Raw genomic sequence first — 21,653 nt, 5'->3', positions numbered from 1 at the left:
TAGACAACAAATGGAACTACTCATTTTAAAAGATGGACTTAGGGAGGAGGAAAGAACAAACATAGCTAGGTTCCTTAGTGGGCTTAATATGGAAGTGAGGGACAAGGTTGAACTCTTTCCATATAGGGACCTAGATGAGCTAGTCCAACTTTGTATAAGAGTGGAACAACAACTTAAAAGAAAGCCTTCTTCAAAATCTTATGGCTCTCACTCTTATCCAAGGAAGGACCAAGCCCATGGAATTTTAGGGGCTGCACCTTCAAAACCCAAGGAAGATAAGGGTAAGACCATAGAGAAATACACCCCTAAGACTAGTTCCCAAGAAAGGACTAGTAACATTAAATGCTTCAAATGTCTTGGGAGAGGTTACATTGCTTCTCAATGCCCCACAAAGAAAACCATGATCATGAGGGGTCAAGACATTTATAGTAGTCAAGAGGAGACTACTTCTTGCCCTTCCTCTAGTGGAAGTGAAGATGAAGTAAGGGGTGAAGAGTCTAGTGAGGAAGTCTACCCCCATGAAGAAGGTGACCTTTTAATGGTTAGAAGGCTCCTTGGAGGTCAATCTTGCAATCTATCTCAATCCCAAAGAGAGAATATCTTTCATACAAGATGCAAAATTTTAGATAAAACTTGTTCTCTCACTGTGGACAGTGGATCTTGTTGCAATTGTTGTAGCACAAGATTAGTTTCCAATTTGAACCTCACTATCATTCCCCACCCAAAACCTTATAAACTTCAATGGCTCAATGAGCAAGGGGAAATGATAGTTAACCAACAAGTGAAGGTACCTTTCTCCATTGGGACATATAAGGATGAAGTTAATTGTGATATAGTTCCCATGGAGGCAGGACATATTCTTTTAGGAAGGCCATGGCAATTTGATAGGAAGATCATTTACAATGGCCTAACTAATGAAATTACCCTCACCCATCTTAGCAATAAATTTGTGGTGCATCCTCAAACACCTTCACAGGTGGCCAAAGATCAACTAACTATGAAATATAAGAGGGATGAGGAAGAAAAACTAGAAAAACAAAAGAAAAAGAAGGATAATAAGGCCTTGTCTTCAAAGGCCAAGGGGAAGGAAAAGGAGGAAAATGATTCCTCCAAGAAGATTGTTAACAAGGAAAATCATTTTGCAACAAAATGTGATATTAAAACAGCACTCCTTCTTAAACAATCTTTCTACCTTCTCCTATCAAGGGAAACATCCCTTAGCACCGCCATACCTCTTGAGCTTGAGGTTATTACTCAAGTAAAGAAGTTGTTGGATGAGGGTTTGGTTTGCAAGAGCTTAAATCCTTGTGCTTTATTGGTGCCTAAAATAGGTATTACTAGGCACCAAATCCCTATGATAAGTGGTATGATGACTGTGTTGAGTAGTGCAACACTCTTTTGTAAAATCACTCATGCACCCAACATCTTCATGATTTGTGTACATAGGGACTCATTAGATAGGTTTGTTCTTATTTTTTGTTTCAATGCAAACCTAGGTGCTCATGTGGGACACCTTAGGTTTGTCGTAATTTTTTGTAGGAATAATCAACATGAAAATAGAGAAAAAAGGTATGTTTTATTCCATTATTGTCCCTAACTTTTTAAGTAGTGATCAAGGGCTTCCCATGGACCCTAAGAGAATAAAGGTCATTCCTGAGTGGCCTACTCCACCAAGTATAAGGGAAATTGGAGGCTTTAATATCTTAACAAACTTTTACAAAAGGTTTGTCCCATATTTTTCTATACTTGTAGCACCACTCATTGAGTTGGTGAGGAACTATATTCTCTCATGGGAAGATGGCCAGGAAAGGGGTTTTCCGTCCTTACCGTACTCTAACATACCCAACATCACTAATACATATGTTTTTATTCTTTTTACAGGTGTTGAGGAAAGAATTCATGAGTTTCAAGAACCTCTGGATTTGAGGTCAAATCCTTTTCAAGGGGGAGGGAATGATGCAATCCTACCCCCCAAGGGCATTGGATAGAAGACTCCAAGAAGATTGGGCCAAAGATGCAAGAGAAGGCCCTAGGGTTCTTATGAGCCTTAGGGTAGATTTCGGGCCCATGGGCTAAGTATGAGCCTACTTATCTTTGTACATATTTGATTAATGTTTCATTATTTTTGGGCCTTGTATTTAGGGCTCCATAATGTAGATAGGGTACCTTAGAAATATAGGATTTTTCTGCCCTTGTATTTTAGGACACCTAGACTAGTTTTTGTATTAGGGGTAGTTTTGTAATTTCACATGCACTAAGTGAATATTTTATGTGTGTAGTTGGAAATAAATTTAATTGAATTGGTTGAAGCCCAATCTAATTAAATTTTAGAGGGGGAGGTGAGCATTTGCTTACTACACTCCATTGTCATATCATATAGTCACACTTTGTGCATGTCCTTCATGCTTTACATGCCTCATGACACCTAAGCACACTTAGTGGAGAATCTTGGAATTGATCTTGGATTAGTGGGCTGAACCATAACTAAAATTCACTAATCATAATTAGTGAAATTTTGGCTCCACAAATTCAATTTCAACTTCAAGTGAAATTTGAATTGAAATTCAAATTTCCCTCCAATTTTGTGTGACACTTAGGCTATAAATAGAGGTCATGCATGTGCATTTTTTTCAACTTTGATCATTTGAATATTAACTTCAGATTTCAGAGCCCTTTTAGAGCATAAAATTTCGTGCTCTTCTCTCCCTCTCCCTTCATTCATCTCCTTCTTCCTCCAAACTCTTATCCATGGCCTCCTATGGTGGTGAGCTTCTTCTAGACTCATCTTCTCCTTGAAGTGGCGTCTCCTCTCTCTCCCTTCTCCATTCCGCTGCCATTTATCTTCCAAGAAGCAAAGGAATCCATTGATGAAGAAGATCCTAGGCCTACAAGCTCCAATGGAGCTTACATCACACACTGTGACTTCCTTGATCAGATCTAAATTACTTGGTGAGTGAGTTAGGATCATGCTTTTATCTTTATTCAAAGACAACTCTTGCTGTGATTCCCCGCTTATGTTTTTAATAGTATAGTTGTAGAAAAAGGTTTTGATTTTTCAATGAGGAGTATAAGAATTCTAGATGGTTCCAATAAGATTATGTGTCGACTTCGTTTGTTCTGTGTGATGTTATATTTTTTTTTTTATCTTTTTAGATGTGAAAGAAGTTGGAAAAGATGATAATTTTTTTAAAATAAAATAAAGATAGTGACGACTACAAGTCGTTGTTATGTAAAGTTAATTATTTTAAAATATTTAATGTCACTTTTGATCCATTATATTTCGTAATTAGTTGGCTTTTGATACATTAAGGTTTAAAAGCTTTATTATGGTCTTTTATGTTTTTGAAATTATCATTTTAATTATTTTTAAAAATTTAAAAATTAACATAATACTAAGTTTGTAAGGGAATATTAAAAAAATGATAAAAATGTTACATTTTAAAAATATAAAAAAATTATAATAAATTTTTTAAAACTTAATATATTAAAATGAAATAAATTGCAAAATATAATTAATTAAAAATAACATTATTACCAGCTTCCTTGTTTGATATTTTGGTGTTAGTTTGCTTTTGTTTGAATTGTATAAAAAAAAAAAGTGAGTTTGTTCTCTTTTGCGTTGCTTTTAGATTCATATACAAGAGCTTTCAGAGGTGAAGTGATTCAATCAAAGGACTCATGGCAGAAGCGATGGTTGCTGGGGCATTTCTCTCAGCCTCCCTTCAAGTGACTTTTGACAGGCTGGCTTCAAGTGACATCAAAGATTACTTCCATGGAAGGAAACTCAAGGATGAGATGCTCAAAAAGCTAGATATTGTGCTGAATTCTATCAACCAAGTGTTGGAGGATGCAGAGGAAAGGCAGTACAGAAGCCCTAATGTGATGAAGTGGCTTGATGAGCTTAAAGAGGCTATATATGAAGCAGAGTTGCTGTTAGACGAGGTTGCTACGGAGGCGTCACGACAGAAGCTGGAAGCTGAATTTCAGCCTGCTACTAGCAAGGTGCGAGGCTTCTTCATGGCTTTTATTAATCCCTTTGACAAACAAATTGAATCTAGGGTCAAAGAATTACTAGAGAACATAGAATTTCTGGCTAAGCAAATGGATTTTTTAGGGTTGAGAAAGGGAATTTGTGCTGGCAATGAAGTTGGAATCAGTTGGAAACTCCCCAACAGATTGCCAACTACATCCTTGGTGGATGAATCTAGCATATGTGGTAGAGAGGGTGATAAAGAGGAAATAATGAAAATTTTACTTTCAGATAGTGTCACATGCAATCAGGTGCCAGTAGTTAGTATAGTGGGTATGGGAGGGATGGGTAAGACCACCCTTTCTCAGCTTGTATATAATGACCCGAGGGTTCTGGATCAATTTGACCTTAAAGCTTGGGTCTATGTTTCACAAGATTTTGATGTTGTTGCTCTTACAAAAGCGATTCTTAAGGCACTTCGGTCCTTAGCAGCAGAAGAAAAAGACTTGAATCTGCTCCAACTTGAATTGAAGCAAAGACTGATGGGAAAGAAATTTTTGCTTGTTTTAGATGATGTTTGGAACGAAAACTATTGGAGTTGGGAGGCACTACAAATTCCCTTCATTTATGGATCTTCAGGAAGTAGGATTCTTATTACCACTCGTAGTGAGAAGGTAGCATCGGTCATGAACTCCTCCCAAATACTTCATTTAAAGCCACTGGAGAAAGAAGATTGTTGGAAGCTATTTGTGAATCTTGCATTTCATGACAAGGATGCCTCCAAATATCCAAATCTTGTATCAGTTGGCAGTAAAATTGTTAACAAGTGTGGAGGATTGCCTTTAGCTATAAGAACAGTGGGAAATATCTTGCGAGCGAAATTCTCCCAGCATGAATGGGTTAAGATATTGGAAAGTGATATGTGGAACTTATCAGACAATGATAGCAGCATTAACCCCGCTCTGAGATTGAGTTACCATAATCTTCCTTCCTATCTGAAGCGTTGTTTTGCTTATTGCTCCTTATTTCCCAAAGGTTATGAGTTTTACAAGGATCAGTTAATCCAGTTGTGGATGGCAGAAGGTTTGTTGAATTTCTGCCAGATAAATAAGAGTGAAGAAGAGTTAGGTACTGAGTTCTTCAATGATCTAGTGGCAAGGTCTTTCTTCCAACAATCAAGACGCCATGGTTCTTGCTTCACTATGCATGATCTTCTTAATGACTTAGCAAAATCTGTCTCAGGAGATTTTTGTTTACAAATAGACAGCAGTTTTGACAAAGAGATAACAAAGAGAACTCGTCACATTTCATGCTCTCATAAATTTAACCTTGATGATAAATTTTTGGAGCATATTTCTAAGTGTAACAGACTGCATTGTCTTATGGCACTAACATGGGAAATTGGCAGAGGAGTTTTGATGAACAGCAATGACCAACGTGCTTTGTTTTCCAGAATAAAATATTTGCGCGTATTATCATTCAATAATTGTCTTCTCACAGAGTTAGTTGATGATATAAGCAATTTAAAGCTTTTACGTTATCTAGACCTTTCCTACACCAAGGTTAAAAGATTGCCTGACTCCATTTGTGTGCTGCATAATTTGCAGACACTATTATTAACATGGTGCTATCATTTGACAGAGCTCCCCTTAGATTTCCACAAACTTGTCAACTTGCGTAACCTTGATGTTCGTATGAGCGGAATAAATATGATGCCAAACCACATAGGAAACCTGAAACATCTTCAGACCCTGACTAGTTTTTTCATCAGGAAGCATAGTGGGTTTGATGTTAAGGAGTTGGGGAATCTCAACAATCTCCAAGGAACACTTTCAATTTTCAGGTTAGAAAATGTTACTGATCCTGCAGATGCCATGGAAGCTAATATGAAACAGAAAAAGCATTTAGAAGGATTAGTGTTGGATTGGGGTGACAAATTTGGAAGGCGCAATGAAAATGAGGACTCAATAATAGAAAGGAATGTGTTGGAGGCTCTTCAACCAAATGGTAACATGAAAAGGCTTACTGTTTTGCGTTATGATGGAACTAGCTTTCCAAGTTGGTTTGGAGGTACTCATTTACCCAATTTAGTATCTATTACCCTGACTGAAAGTAAATTCTGTTTTATCTTGCCACCGTTTGGGCAGCTCCCCTCTCTGAAGGAGCTTTACATATCATCCTTTTATGGGATAGAGGTCATTGGTCCTGAGTTTTGTGGTAATGATTCCTCAAATCTTCCATTCAGATCTCTTGAAGTTTTGAAATTTGAGGAAATGAGTGCATGGAAAGAATGGTGCAGTTTTGAAGGTGAAGGTTTGTCTTGTCTTAAAGATCTTTCTATAAAACGCTGTCCTTGGTTGAGAAGGACCCTGCCTCAACACCTTCCTTCTCTGAATAAATTGGTAATTTCTGATTGCCAACACTTAGAGGATTCAGTTCCCAAGGCTGCTAGCATTCATGAACTAGAGTTGCGTGGATGTGAAAAAATTTTGCTGAAAGATTTGCCATCCAGCTTGAAAAAGGCCAGAATTCATGGAACTCGCCTCATTGAGTCCTGCCTCGAGCAAATTCTGTTCAACAATGCCTTTCTGGAAGAACTGAAAATGCATGACTTCCGTGGTCCAAATCTAAAATGGTCCTCTTTGGATTTACAAACACATGATTCTCTTGGCACTCTATCTATAACAAGCTGGTATTCCTCCTCGTTCCCTTTTGCACTAGACTTGTTTGCCAATCTTCATTCTCTACATTTCTATGATTGTCCATGGCTTGAGTCATTTCCCAAAGGGGGTCTTCCTTCAACCCTGCAGAAACTCGAAATTGAGGGTTGCCCCAAGCTGGTTGCTTCTAGGGAGGACTGGGGATTCTTCAAACTCCATTCTCTCAAAGAGTTCAGAGTTAGTGATGAGCTTGCCAACGTGGTGTCTTTCCCAGAGTATCTGTTGCTACCATCCTCTCTCAGTGTGCTCGAGTTAATTGGATGTTCAAAGCTAACAACAACAAACTATATGGGTTTTCTCCACCTCAAATCTCTGAAGTCCTTCCATATTTCTGGTTGCCCTCGTCTCCAGTGCTTGCCAGAAGAGAGTCTCCCTAACTCTCTTTCTGTTCTGTGGATTCATGATTGCCCTTTACTTAAGCAGCGGTACCAAAAGAATGGAGAACATTGGCATAAAATTCACCACATCCCTTCAGTGATGATTACTTGGCAGATGAAACATGCAGCACATTCATCCGTATGTTCATATCCAGTGTTTTATGTCAAATATTTGTGTTTTATCTTTTGGTGGAATTGAAAAAAGATATTATCCCACCATAAATCATAATGAAATCTTTCAAACCCAACCTAGAAGAATCAAGCCTAACGTGGTTCATTTGATTAAACGTATATAGGGAGAATCTATTATCTATTTATCTATGATAATATCATTTTCAGTCTACCTCTGCAAAGACCTGCTTACATGTCATTTTAAGTCTTTTAAGTATCTTTTTATCTTCCTAATTTAAATTTCTCTTTTTAAGCATTCAATACGCATTACTCACATATAATTACATTATTAGTAGAACTCTAAATTCTCGGTTTATAGTCTTCTCACTACCGTAAGTGATTTTTTTTTTGTTTTGAAATAACACTACCCTAAGTGATGCATCTCTCTCCTAAATTGTTTACATAATTTACTTTTAGTCCTTTATTGAAGCTATATATCATTATCTATTTACATCACAAAGCTAAAGTTCTAGGAATGCTGTTCAAGGTATTATGTCTTTTAGTTGGCTAGCCCAAGTCGAGATAGTTGACTAGGTAAAAAGAATATGACACCTTGGTCTTTCTGGAATGCTTGGAGAATTTTTTTCTCATTAATTTAATTTGAAGTGTAATGTGATCTTAAACTACGAAAATTTAAGGATAAACCATACTACTTTTAATTAAGGAGCATTCTCATATTGGGCTAGTTTGTTTAAATCTAAAATAAATAATTTTAAAATAAGTATTTTTTTTAAAAATGCTTATTTAATAACCAGAAGAATTTTTTTCCTCAAAATAAACATAAAATTACTTTTTTTTAAACAAAAACAGTTTAAACAAACCACACTAAAAAAAACTAAAAAGTTACTTATTTTATCAAGCATCTAAAAAAAAGTAATTTTAAAACAAACATTTTTTAACAAATAAATTTAAATAAATTAATTTATTGTATAACTTATTAAGGAACATAATGAACATTCTTTTATTGCCGAATCAGAGTTCAAAGAGGAGCTCATATATGTATAGGCAGAATATAGATTAAAACTATCTATTACAAGAAAAATAGAGAAAAACACAATAAAAAATAGAAGAGAAGAGAACTAATTGAAAGTTGGTTATGTTGTGAAAATCACTGTCTTGAAAGTAAAATTTGGTTAGACCTGGATATAATTCAAATTGTAATCGCTCCCCAAGGTTAACACAACTAGCCTATGAACACATGCTCTGGTGCAATTGCCCGGATAATTGAGTTGTGAAAATAGAAAAAATGAATAGAAAAGCATAACAAAAGAGAATGATTTTCTGTACACCTCATTCGAAGCAGTGTGAAGCCTTTTTAAATAGAATATCAGTGTAAAAACGGTTCCCTTTATTTTCCTATAACAACTCCGTTACTTCCTCAGTATTAGCCTCACCACTAATAGCACTTTGACTCGTTCAAAAAATGCTAATAAAGTGGATGTTACAAAAATCTGATTTGATAACCAATAAAGAAACATTTAAATGAAATATTTTTTAAAATCTCTACCGTGGGACGACTAAAGGTAGCAACAACATATGGTTCTGTCTTCCATTGTCTAACATCTATATCTAATGATTATCTCTAATACTCCCCTCAAGGTGGAAAATAGATATTTAAGATTCCTGACTTACGAATAAAGGTAGAAAAGAGGGGAAGTAACAACGCTTTAGTGAAGAGATCATCCTATTGATGTTGGCTTTTGACATGAATGAATTTCATTGCTGTTTGAATTAACCAATTCACAGACGAAATGATAACTATGACATCCTTTATCCCAATACAAATATCTATCTTTTCCATTAATTAGTTTATCTCTTGATTGACTATATCAAAGGTCTCTTAATCTGAATATATCAATTTTCATTAAAATTAATCTGAAATCTCTTTTCTGATTTCCTCTCATTACCGAAAGTAATCCAAAAACCACTTTGTATTCTCTGTCAAATTAGCTGAAATATCACTCTCATTCTCATTTATATTCTATGTGGCTTTCTCTTCGCGCAAAATTTTCCTTCCTTTATTCTCATTTGATTAAGTACGCTTATTGATTTTTTTTTCTCAATGTTTATTGTTTTGCTTTTGATTTGTGGCTTGGCTTGGCTTTGATGCTCATGTTCTGATTCACACTTAAGGTATTACACATGTTATTTTAATAATTATTTTATCCATTTGGCTAAATCATTTGAATCCTTTATGCTCTTTTTCGCTTTTTGAAATACAATTGTAATTTTTATAATTTTTTTATAATTCAGTTCTAGTATTATTTTTGTATAAACTATTGAAATTCTAAAATATTTTTGTTTTACATTTATTAGTTTCAGAGTTCAGAGAGAATTACCGTGAAGTATCTTAACTCAAAGAAGTATATAAAACCGTCTATTTGCAAGTTAACAATCAGGTTTTATTGTTATAACATTTTTTTTCATAATCTTGATTTATAATTTTTATTTATTTTTTATACATTAGTTGCTTTATTTCAAAATGTCAACTCGAAAATTTGAATCTGGTTATTCAAAAATTTAAAAAAAAAAAAGAAAAAAAAGAGTTAATGCTTTCATTAAATCACAAAAAGGGGCTCTAGATTGATTTATCAAAATAGATAAAAAAAATAAATATAAAAATATAGGTAATTGTCGAAAGCTCTCGAGAAATTCAAATGGTCATGGTTTTTCACTCGGTGTCCGATTCAGGGACATATTATATCTAGACGCTCGAAATTAAACAACGAAAGCTCTCGATAAATTCAAATGGTCATAACTTTTAACTCGGATGTCCGATTCGGGGATATATTATATCAAGACGCTCAAAATTGTACAACGGAAGCTCTCGAGAAATTCAAATGATCATAACTTTTCACTCGGATGTCCGATTCGGGGACATATTATATCTAGACGTTCAAAAGTAAACAACGAAAGCTCTCATGAAATTCAAATGGTCATGACTTTTCACTCGGATGTCCGATTCTTGGACATATTATATCAAGACGCTTGAAATTAAACAACGAAAGCTCTCGAGAAATTCAAATGGTAATAACTTTTCACTCGGATGTCCGATTCGAGGACATATTATATCTAGACGCTTGAAATTAAACAATGGAAGCTGTCGAGAAATTCAAATGGTCATAACTTTTCACTCGGATGTCCGATTTGGGGACATATTATATCTAGACGCTCGAAATTAAACAACGAAAGCTCTCAAAAAATTCAAATGGTAATAAATTTTCTTTCGGATGTCCAATTCGGGGATATATTATATCAAGATGCTCAAAATTGTACAACGGAAGCTCTCGCGAAATTCAAATAATCATAAGTTTTCACTCGGATGTCCGATTCGGGGACATATTATATGAAGACGCCCGAATTGAACAATGGAAGGTCTCGAGAAAATCCAATGGTCATAACTTTTTACTTGGATGTCCGATTCGGGGACATATTATATGAAGATGCCCGAATTGAACAACAGAAGGTCTCGAGAAAATCAAATGGTTATAACTTTTCACTTGAATGTCCGATTCGAGGACATATTATATCTAGATGCTCGAAATTAAACAACGGAAGCTGTCGAGAAATTCAAATGGTCATAACTTTTCACTCGGATGTCCGATTCGGGGACATATTATATCTAGACGCTTGAAATTAAACAACGAAAGCTCTTGAGAAATTCAAATGGTCATAACTTTTCACTCGGATGTCCGATTCGGGGATATATTATATCAAGACGCTCAAAATTGTACAACGGAAGCTCTCGAGAAATTCAAATGATCATAACTTTTCACTCGGATGTCCGATTCAGGGACATATTATATCTAGACGTTCAAAATTAAACAATGAAAGCTCTCATGAAATTCAAATGGTCATGACTTTTCACTCGGATGTCCGATTCTTGGACATATTATATCAAGACGCTCGAAATTAAACAACGAAAGCTCTCGAGAAATCCAAATGGTAATAACTTTTCACTCGGATGTCCGATTCGAGGACATATTATATCTAGACGCTTGAAATTAAACAACGGAAGCTGTCGAGAAATTCAAATGGTCATAACTTTTCACTCGGATGTCCGATTCGGGGACATATTATATCTAGACGATCGAAATTAAACAACGAAAGCTCTCGAGAAATTCAAATGGTAATAAATTTTCTTTCGGATGTCCAATTCGGGAATATATTATATCAAGATGCTCGAAATTGTACAACGGAAGCTCTCGAAAAAATCAAATGGTCATGACTTTACACTCGGAAGTTCGATTCTTAGACATATTATATCTAGTCGCTCGAAATTAAACAACGGTTGTGTGTTTGGTTTTTCATTGGGAGGTCCCCAAATGACTATTGAATCAAAGGCTCTAAATTCTTACTTCTCACAAAATGTGCATAGGAATGTGTGCATGGTCAACCTAACGTTAAACCTAGCATCCTTAGCTTTGAAGTAATAAAAACACACCTTTGGCTTTGAAGTAAATATTCAAAAGACTATGACTAGTTACACCACAACATTTACTTTAACTATTATTGAAATTTGTTTCGAAGCTGGACAATAAACATTGAAATTATAATAGAAAGAAATGTTGAGTGTGGAATCAAGTAGAGGTGGGGCAAAGTTTCTTGAGGGTGATAGAGGTGTGTTTGGCCTGACTCAATTGTTGATTGAGTCCATCATCAAAGCCTCAGTCACCGCCTCTTTCAACTTCGCTATCCCCTGCGCGCATCGTCATCATCACCTTCGCCCTCGACGAAGGCAAACACCACCGCGTGGCTTATTCCCAATCCCAATTTCATGGATTTTTCTGAGTGTCGCCATGACAGTGTCAAGGGCGAAGGGTGGGAGGTGCACTAGGGGTTTAAGATTGTGGTGGGGTGTCTTGTGAGTGAGTAAAAGATATAAAGAGAGTATGTTTGTCCATAAGTTATCTAAATAGGACCTAAATAGTAAATTGAAAATGTGGACCTAGATATTGGAGCAAGGAGCACATCATTTCACTATCCTCACTTTGATGTTTAGTTAAGATATCATCTTTTCAATTTTTAATGCAATGAATTATATAAGAGCAACTTTATCGTTGAGTTGCTTAATGATTATCTTAGTGAATTTTAATGATTCCATATAGTATTAGAGTACCTAAAGTTACTATCACACACACATATTTGTGTTAAAAATTTAAAAAAGTTACTATCTTTGATTAAATCATTATTTAATCCCCCTTTTAGTGTCATTGTTCTTATTTCATAAAAAAAACTCCATATAAAGATTCTCTAATAATTTTGATGAGTTTAATTTTTATATATTATAAATATTATTTTTTAAAAACTAACAATTAAATAGAAATTACTCTAAAAAAATTAGAATAATCATAATAAAATGAATAATTTTATTGTGTATAACAATTTATTATTAAATAAAAACATAAAATTATTTTAGACTGTGATTTCATTCTAACTAAATTTAATTTTTTATAATATTTTATTTTATCTCTTCCTTGCATAAATTAGTTTATCACACATTCTCTCTTTTTTCTCTTATCTTTCATCTTACTTTGTTATTTAAATTTTTTGTAAAAAAATTATGTAAATTAAAAATTTTCTTGTTAACTCCCTTCTATTCTCACCATCTAGCTAGTAAAGGATTAAAAAAAAGAAGTTTTTGTATAGATCTTTTTTTTAAGCCAATTATGATTGATCCTGAAAAACGCTGTCACACTTCTTAATATGTCTAAATGCTTGACATATTTCCTTTTTTTATCTCTTAGAATGCGTTTGGATAGAGAATTTTAACTAAAAAAAGTAATTTATCACATACTTTAAATTTCTTTAATCTAAAATTCATTGTTTGAATGTTTTTTTATGATGAATTTAAATTTTTGAAATTTTAAAATAGAATTTTAAATAACTAAAAATGCAGAATTTAAATTTCTTTCCAAAAAGTGAGAAATTGAAATTCTCTTCTTGATAGAAGAACCTTCCAAAACGTTTGTATATTTCCTTTATAACTTTCATCTTTTCTTCCTCCTTAAAGTTTCCGAAATCTGTTCTCGAACTCAGAACTCTTCCCTCACACCGATGATCCTTAGAATTTAAAAATTTTCAAAATTTAAAATATCTTGATCCAAATACATTCTTCTCTTAGGGTTTTTTTACTATGAAATAGAAGGAGAAAATAAGGCATTTGATATTATTCTCCCAAACACACCTTATATTTATTTTTATGAAATATGTTAGACGTCTAAACAAACCCGAAGACAAAAATAAAACCATTGAAAATGAGCAATGTTATTTATAACGAGACTTTTTCCCTAACTAAAAAGCTAAAATTGCTTTAGCAGGTGTTGTAACAAATCATTTTTTAGGGAAAAAAAACAAATAAACTATCAATTATCAAGTATGTTGATTGATAAGGTTGAAAAGTATTTTCCCACAATAAATAAATGCCAAGGTGGAAGCTGCAAAATTGTTTCATTATAAATGTTGGAACTGAATTGGACAACGAGACAACGAGACGTACTTGTAATTTATGTTTGACGCTCATTGTTTGTTTGGTGGAACTGGATAACGTTATGAAAATAACCCACATCCACATAAAACGATAAAGAATATATAAGAAATATGAAAAATAATAATTATGTACATATTCATTAAATTTGTTGAGTTTTTAATAAATTTTACCTCATTCAAAATAGTCTACTCCCGTCAGTTATCAAGCGTCAGGTGTTCAGTTGAAAAGAGTGACTTTATGTTAAAATTTAAAATAATCTATAATGGGATAACCTTATAATAATTTAGATAATATATTTTTTTACTATTTAAAGTGTTAATATTTAAGGTACTTTAAGAATTTAAAATAAAAAAAAATAATTTTGTAAGAACAAAAAAGAAAAAAACATTAAATTACAAAAATAAAAATATATTTAAATCAATTTAAAAACATACTATCCATAGCTATATTCCAAATGGTAGGCAATATTTTAAAGGGTTTTTTTATGAGTAAATAATTTATATATTGACGATATAAAAAAATTATATTATTAACAAGTTTTTATTTTAAAAGACATTATTAACAAGTTAGAAATCACCATATATCTTAAGTTCATTAAATTTTATAAATAATTACATCAAAAGTTATACATAACATAACATGATTTCTAATTATTTGACTATATAAAAAATTTCCATAAAAAATAAACTTTTTAATTATGTAAAATATAAGTAAGGCCATTTCTTAAAAATTGTTCAATAAGAGATGATATAAGTTATAATAAATGGTTACTCATAAGGTGAACTATCTAGTGGGTAGTTTACATGTAAACAACCTTCTTATACTTGGATGGTCAGATTGGTATATCGGGGTTACCTGTTGCTTTTGTTTTTTTTATGATAATTGCAATGTAGTCCTAAATATTAGCAAAAATATAAAATATAATTGTTGAAGCCAGAAAAGGTTGATTCTTTAACCCAGAAACAAGTTCATCAGAGGTTCGGTTAATTTGTGATAATAATTACCCGAAAGATGCCGCCAACTCTCGGAGTCAAACCAGATCCAGAACTCTGCTACCACGGAGTGAGCCATTTTAATATTCAATCATTCTTTTAGCTCCTCAATTTTTGGGTCGCGGAAATGGGTGCAAACTATTACGGTCTTTATAAATGGCTTTTCAATTTTTATGAGAGGGAGAATGAGAGAAATCCCATGATTCGATTCTAAGAATACGTTTGAAAGTAGGAAGAAAGAAAATTAAGAGGAAAAGAATACACATAAGGATGTCTTTTCCTTTGTTTAGTTGAAGAGAAAGTAAAAGACTTTGTTACACCATTAAACTTTTTGACAAAATGTTACAAAGAAACATGAATTGGTGGTTGCCATTGAAGAGATTGATAATGGATTGGACTTCTTGTTTAAGCACCTGATTCATTTTTTGCAAATCTGCACTCTTTTGGTTATTTATCTTGTCTACGGATTCATGGGATGGGATATTGAAGACTATAGATTGCGTTCTCATTCTTTATAATGTCTCAAGTTTATAAAACGTTTTAGCAATGTTGAAGTTCTTTGTATCAGATGTTTGTTGTTATAATTTGTTTCAAGAACAAAATCTGCAGATGCTTAGTGAGTTGATCAACGGAAATTACGAAATTAGTGTGGTGTATGAGGATTAATACCAACAAAATATAGGGACAAAACAAATAAATAAAAAATTGTTACAAACAGATCAAAATTACCTACTATTACATGTCATTTTAAGCTGTTCATCATAAACCACCCACAAGCTAATTCATCCTAGCCGGAACCCAAATAATTTTTTTTAACAAATTTTTGGCAGAAAAAGACAAGTTTATTCTTAGAAATTTCACAAATAAAGTTTCTCTTTACACATCATCTAGACAACGTTTTTGTGCGGCACACAAATACAAGAATCAGTGTGGCCTGCGCCTGAGTGTTTGGAATTGTCGTTTTGTTGCTACTGAGCACAACTTGCCAAATGCCAAAAGGAGAGATACATTGGTATACACTAAAATACTCACACAAGAGTTCCAATAACTCAGAAAATTAGTAACACATTGCGAAAATTCAATACGGAAAGAAAAATAAAACTAGTTTTTTCAGTAGTGTTTGATTGGAAAAGAGGGGAGAAGAGAGTGAAAGGGAGGAGAAATTTTTTATAATTTTCTCTTGTATGATTTAGAAATTTGGAAAGAAAGGGTAAAATAAAAGTTTAATTGGAACCATAAAGTGACAAAAATAATTATTCATTATAAAGTACTTCCACGGAACAAACTCAAGCACTTTCACAAGAGAAACTCAAGAAGTCAATCTTCTCTAGAACCTAAAATCTAGATATTATTGCACTACCAAATCATATTAAGAAATGATTACATAGGATATGGAATTTAATATTCCCGGACTCACCATTATGACAAAGAAACAACAAGGAAATTATATAGGTGACTTCAAATTCGTGCATCTGGCACAACTATTTCACCAAAAATATTCATGAGACATTATGCATCTTGTAACAACTATAATACATTTCTTATAAATTATAATCCAGGTTGGATGAACTTCTCAAAAAATACTTACAAGAAAAGAAAGTAAGTAAAATGAAACATACTTCTCCCATAAGTAAAAGTGAAGGTGCATAAGTTGATTTTAGCCTATAAGAAAAAATTTCAATGTCATGTTGGTTATCATGTAGAGATTAGAGAACAAAACATTTTCAATGTACTGTGTGTTAAATTTACATGAGTCCCGGGATTTAACATGAATATTTTGTTTCTTAGTAACCATTGTGTCCCCATTATTATGGAACATACTTCAAGTGAGGACCTCTATGAATGATTAATTTCATTTCTTAATCTTTTACCACACAATATAAATCTACTCACTAAATGGAAAGGAAATTGTTACAAACTCACACTCCTATAGGGTATAAGAGGGATTTATAGGTATAACAAACATGCCTGCATACATAGCAACAAGTGTGGGAAACATTGTTGTAATTTTAGAGGCTGCATGTTTTCTACATTTTCCTGCATGTTCTCTACTGTAATCCGAGTTCTGTGCTCTGAATTTTCTTTATATTTCATTTAGTGGATGAGTTCCTAACAGAGCACCGTCCACACTTGAAGCACAGATGGCTGATATGTGAGGGGGTGTGCTAGATTACAAGATATAAAAAAAAACTATTCATAAGTCTTCACCTCACAGCTTAAGCTTTTGGAATAATTGGTCAATGAAAACTACTGACACAGTTTCTATTGTTTATAAACATTAGCATGCAAGAGGGAGAAGAGAACAAAGAAATCAGATCAAAATAAGGATTAGAAAGAAGTAACTCAACTATATCTACTCCTTGATTGATGATCTTATATTGATGTTTCAATATCAATAGCACACAACTGGATCTAGATCCTCAAAACTACATTTACCACTAACATTTATTTTAGGACACCAAAGTAAGATATATAATTACACATTAAAATTTAATACCAATTACATAAATTATATTTATACCCTATATATCTAACATACCTTTCAATAACTTCCTTCTTGGGCTACAATAAGTTCCTGCATGTTATCAGTATTACCAATATCAGTAGGTACCAATATATCATCCTCAGTTGTGAAATTGTATCTACCCCCAATAGCTCTTAAAAGCTGATACACTTCAAACATGGTGGGCCTCTCCTTTGGAGTTGGTGAGACACAGTTGCATGCAACCTTTAGAAATTGGAAAAGCTCACTATCAACATCCTTTCTGACTAGTGATTCATCAATGGCATCATGGAGTTTTGCATTGCTTGTGAGCTCCGTAATCCATTCTACCAGATTTCCTTTAAAAGTTTCCGGAGCTTTAGACACATTGGTAGGTCTTTCACCTGTCACCAACTCAAGAAGAACAGTTCCAAAGCTGTAAATATCCCCTTTAGGTGTAGCAACCAAAGTTCTTGTGTACTCAGGAGCAACATAACCTAAATCTCCAAACTCCCCATTTACAAAAGTACTCAAATGAGTATCAATTGGATTCATCAGTCTAGCAAGGCCGAAATCAGAAATTTTTGGCTCAAAATCTGCATCCAACAAGATGCACTTCGAGCTTATGTTTCGGTGGATGATACGGGGATTGCAGCTATGATGAAGCCATGCTAACCCTTTGGCTGCTCCAATTGCAATTTTGAGCCTTGTAGTCCAGTCAAGGGTGCTCACACCATCAGCGGGATGGAGTTGGTCATGGAGGTTGCCATTTGGCATGTTTTTATAGACCAAAAGCCTCTCCCTTTTGGTCATACAAAAACCTAAAAGAGGAACCAGATTGCGATGTTTGACAGTACCTAGCGTACCCATCTCAGACATAAATTCTTTTTCAGTGTACTGAGATTCCTGTAATCTCTTAACCATAAGAGTTGTGCCATCGTCAAGGACAGCTTTGTAAACAGTTCCTGTTCTTCCTGTCCCAATGATATTGGTATTACTGAAGTTGTTAGTAGCCTTCATGAGATCACTCAATTTCATTTTTGAAATTGATTTCTCAAACATAGAAACCTGATGTCCAATTCAGTATAGTTAGACTTAGGTATAATATTCTCATAAGAGTTCAATAGTATGTAAATCATATGAACTAAGGCTCTTTAAATATTACAGAAATTAATTTTCAGAAAGTGTATTCTACGTTTTTTTAATTTTGACAGAAAATGTATATTTTACCAGCTCAATTTAGAAATATTTTATTTTCCTATGTTTAGCGCAGCAATATGAAAAACATGTTTTGCCAATTAATATTAATATACACAACAAAGTCAAGGAAATATTTAATAAGAAAATATTTCACTTGAAACTTGAGAGATTCTTTTTTTTTTAAAAAAAAAGGACATTTTCTAACAAACTAGTTCCTATTGAAAACAATTATCTAATGCTACAAAACTCAAATGTATCTACAATAAAAATGAATAACTGTGTAATCATATATTTTCTGTGCAATGCACCGATATAGCTTGCCTTAATTCGTTTAGTTCCTTTTAGACTTCTTGCCCATTTGTTTCCTTCAGGATCCTCTTCCTTCTTCTTGAAAGAAACACGTCGCACAAAGAAGAACATTCCAATACCCAATCCTAATGCCGCAAGAGTCACCCCGCCAGCAGCAGCTCCAGCAATAACAGCCATGTTACTCTTGGAAGGCGTGGCTTGGCAAGGCGCCAATGTATTTCCTCCACATAGGCCTTGATTATTTGCATAATGTAACTCAACCCCATCCCTAAAGATTGGAACTTGCCCCGTCAAAAGATTGTTGGATACAGAAAATACCTTAATTCGTGAGAGAACACCAAATTGTGGAGGAATTTGGCCAGTGAGTCGATTCTGATCAAGTTTAAGGGTATTAAGAAAGGTACAATTCGCAAGACTCACGGGAATTGCCCCAGAAAACTCATTTGTAGATAGATCAATAGACGTCGCAAATGGTATAAGAGTGGATATGTCTCCCGGAATGGTTCCAGAGAGTTTGTTAATTGAAAGGTCTAATCCAGTTAAGCTCGAGCAATTTTGAATGCCACGAGGAAACTGGCCCTTGAGTCCCATATTCGACAGTTTGAGATTCAAGACCCTGTTCTCGTCAGGGTGCCAACACTCAACCCCATTAAACCTGCAGATATACCCTTCAGTTTTGTTGTTGAAATCCCAAGAGAACTTCAAATAATTATAGGGGTCTTCAAGGGATTCTTTGATACTTTTCAAGCAGAAGATATCAGTGTCAGTCCCGTAGGTTATGCCACAACCAAGCAGCAGCAAGAAATTAACAAGAATATGAGAGCTGGAAATCCAGCTATGCAGAACCATCTTTACCAAGATTATAAAAACAAGCCAAGAGGAAGTAATCCAGACACCTCACTCAAATGGCTATCCAATCCAAGCAACAACACAAACAAACTCCATAGCACTACAACCATTCCAAGAGCACACCCTGAAAAAACATGGAAAAGAAAACGGAAGAGCAGAAAACACAGTTCAGCACCTCACACAAACCGAGTCAACCATACAATTCTTTGCATGATTTTGGCATTTTTCTCCAATCAAAATTGGAGTTTCACCTCAGTAGTCCGCGTAATAAAGTTTTGCATTAAAGGTCGACATAGATTATTAACGTAAAACTCCAATTATGATTGGAGAACAGTATCAAAAGTTTTGTATCTAAGTTCTGTCCTAATAAGACAAGGGCAAAAAATCCATACTTCATACCAAAACTAACACTACAAGCCAGTTAGATTCCTATCCAATCCAAGTCACAGCACCACATATAAACTTCATAGCACTACAACCCTCCCAATAACACATCATGAGAAACAATTGAAAACAAAACAAAACAGCATAAAACACAGTTCATCACCTCATACAAAACCAAGTCAACAGCATAAAAAGACAAAAAGAATCTATACTTCAGACCAAAACTCATACTGCAACAAAGCAAGAACAATTGACAAAAGAAGAAGAAAACATCAAAACCCAGAGAAACCCAGTAGTAAAGTTTATTCCAAAACATGAAATGGAAGAAAAAAAAAATGAAATTTTGCAAAAGTGCTGAAATACCCACCTGGGTTTTTTGACAGCCAAATTCAGGAAACCCCATGAAGCTTTCAGGTAATTCGGCTCTGCCCAAGAAAACACACTCACTAAGTAAACAGCAGAAAATGAAAAGCAGCAAAATTTGTAGTTAGAAGTGAGCAAAGAACTTACCTTTGAGAGCGTTTTAGATGATAGTGTGGATGTGAATGTGAAGAAATATAAAAGAAAGTGGAACGGGTCAAAGAAGTTAAAGCCAAAAATTTCCAAGCAATAGAGGAAAGACTTGGACCATAGAAACGCGAAGACTTGTGAAAAGTGCTTCCCTGAGTTGCTGTGACTTGCCATTGTGGAAAATTAAGGGTCTTATTATTATTGGACAAAAGAAAGACAAAAAAAAAAAATGCAGACACAAAAAGAGCAGTTTCTTATTCATTATTTAATAGATAAATAGTTTTTTTATTTTAGGAGATGAGAAATTGATAGAGACAAAAATGTTACAAAAATATCATCTCTCACATGTTTGTTCAATAAATTAAAATGTGAATAATTTTTTATTGGATCAAAATATTAATAATTTTTTATTTGATCAAAATATCAATAATTTTTTAGACCAAAATGTTATTACATTTTCATATCAAAATATGAGTATTTTTTCATTTGATTAAAATGTCAATAGTTTTTTTTTATGAAAATATCAATACGTTTCCACTAAACTAAATTCTCAGATCCCAAATTTTATTTCATTTAAGGATAAAATATAATTTAATATTTATTTTTTTCCTTTTTTTATTATTACAAATATAACACTATAATAAACACTTAAAAAAATAGGAAAACAAACCTAAGTTAAAACAAACAAATAATAAGCACCATTACTTTAACAAACATTCTAACTCAAATGCAACCACAACAACACTACTAATAAATTTTTTAAATTTTGATTAATTAATTTTATTGTTTGCTTACAAGTTATTTATGTTAGATGTTACATATTTGTAGGATGAAATTATCTGCTCTCAATCTACTCCATAAGTTGAAGAACCTTTAACTATTATGTTTGTTCTAATTTATATTTGATTCCCTATTTTTTTAGGTGTTCATTAATTTGGGATATGACAAATTATTCCAATGGAAACACATTGACATTTTGCTTAAAAATAAATTACTGACATCTCGATCCAATGCTAACTTAAATAACATTTTGGTCAATTGGAAACATATTAATATTTTGGTCCAAATAAAACCATTGATGTTTTAATTTAATGAAAAATTACTGACATTTTGATCAAGGGTAACTTACTTACATTTTTATCAAATTTATTCAACAATTATGTTGACAATAATTTTTTGTGATATTTTCGTTCATCTGT

The 21,653-nt window shown here is 33.5% G+C and overlaps 2 protein-coding genes across 3 annotated transcripts; one reads left to right on the top strand and one right to left on the bottom strand.

The window, feature by feature from the left end:
• The first annotated feature begins 3,597 nt into the window (after positions 1-3,597).
• On the top strand, positions 3,598-7,420 carry LOC100777510 (putative disease resistance RPP13-like protein 1). The gene has a single exon (XM_006599068.4). It carries the CDS (start codon positions 3,679-3,681, stop codon positions 7,264-7,266), a length of 3,588 nt encoding a protein of 1,195 aa, XP_006599131.1. The 5' UTR covers positions 3,598-3,678; the 3' UTR covers positions 7,267-7,420.
• Positions 7,421-17,048: 9,628 nt separating this feature from the next.
• LOC100305365 (protein kinase) lies at positions 17,049-20,618 on the bottom strand. Of its 2 annotated transcripts, XM_006598616.4 has the most exons (4): positions 20,455-20,618; positions 20,312-20,369; positions 18,724-19,684; positions 17,049-18,270 (listed from the first exon to the last, which is right to left on the bottom strand). In XM_006598616.4, exons 3-4 carry the CDS (start codon positions 19,558-19,560, stop codon positions 17,263-17,265), a joined length of 1,845 nt encoding a protein of 614 aa, XP_006598679.1. In that variant the 5' UTR covers positions 19,561-19,684; positions 20,312-20,369; positions 20,455-20,618; the 3' UTR covers positions 17,049-17,262. The 2 variants fall into 2 exon arrangements, with proteins under 2 accessions (XP_006598679.1, NP_001238083.1); NM_001251154.1 differs by lacking the exons at positions 20,312-20,369; positions 20,455-20,618 and having other exon boundaries at positions 17,263-18,023; positions 18,069-18,176; positions 18,711-19,560.
• Positions 20,619-21,653: the final 1,035 nt, after the last annotated feature.

The sequence above is a fragment of the Glycine max genome, chromosome 16 (assembly GCF_000004515.6).
Source record: "Glycine max cultivar Williams 82 chromosome 16, Glycine_max_v4.0, whole genome shotgun sequence".
Lineage (NCBI taxonomy): Eukaryota > Viridiplantae > Streptophyta > Magnoliopsida > Fabales > Fabaceae > Glycine > Glycine max.
Note: the sequence above shows the minus strand (reverse complement) of the source record. Positions and strands in the feature narration are given on the sequence as shown.

Coding starts and splice junctions, on each gene's coding strand:
- LOC100777510 (XM_006599068.4), top strand. CDS start 3,679: ATGGCAGAAGCGATGGTTGCTGGGGCATTTCTCTCAGCCTCCCTTCAA.
- LOC100305365 (XM_006598616.4), bottom strand. CDS start 19,560: ATGGTTCTGCATAGCTGGATTTCCAGCTCTCATATTCTTGTTAATTTC. Junction 18,271..18,723: donor AAGGAACTAAACGAATTAAG/GCAAGCTATATC, acceptor ATTGGACATCAG/GTTTCTATGTTTGAGAAATC.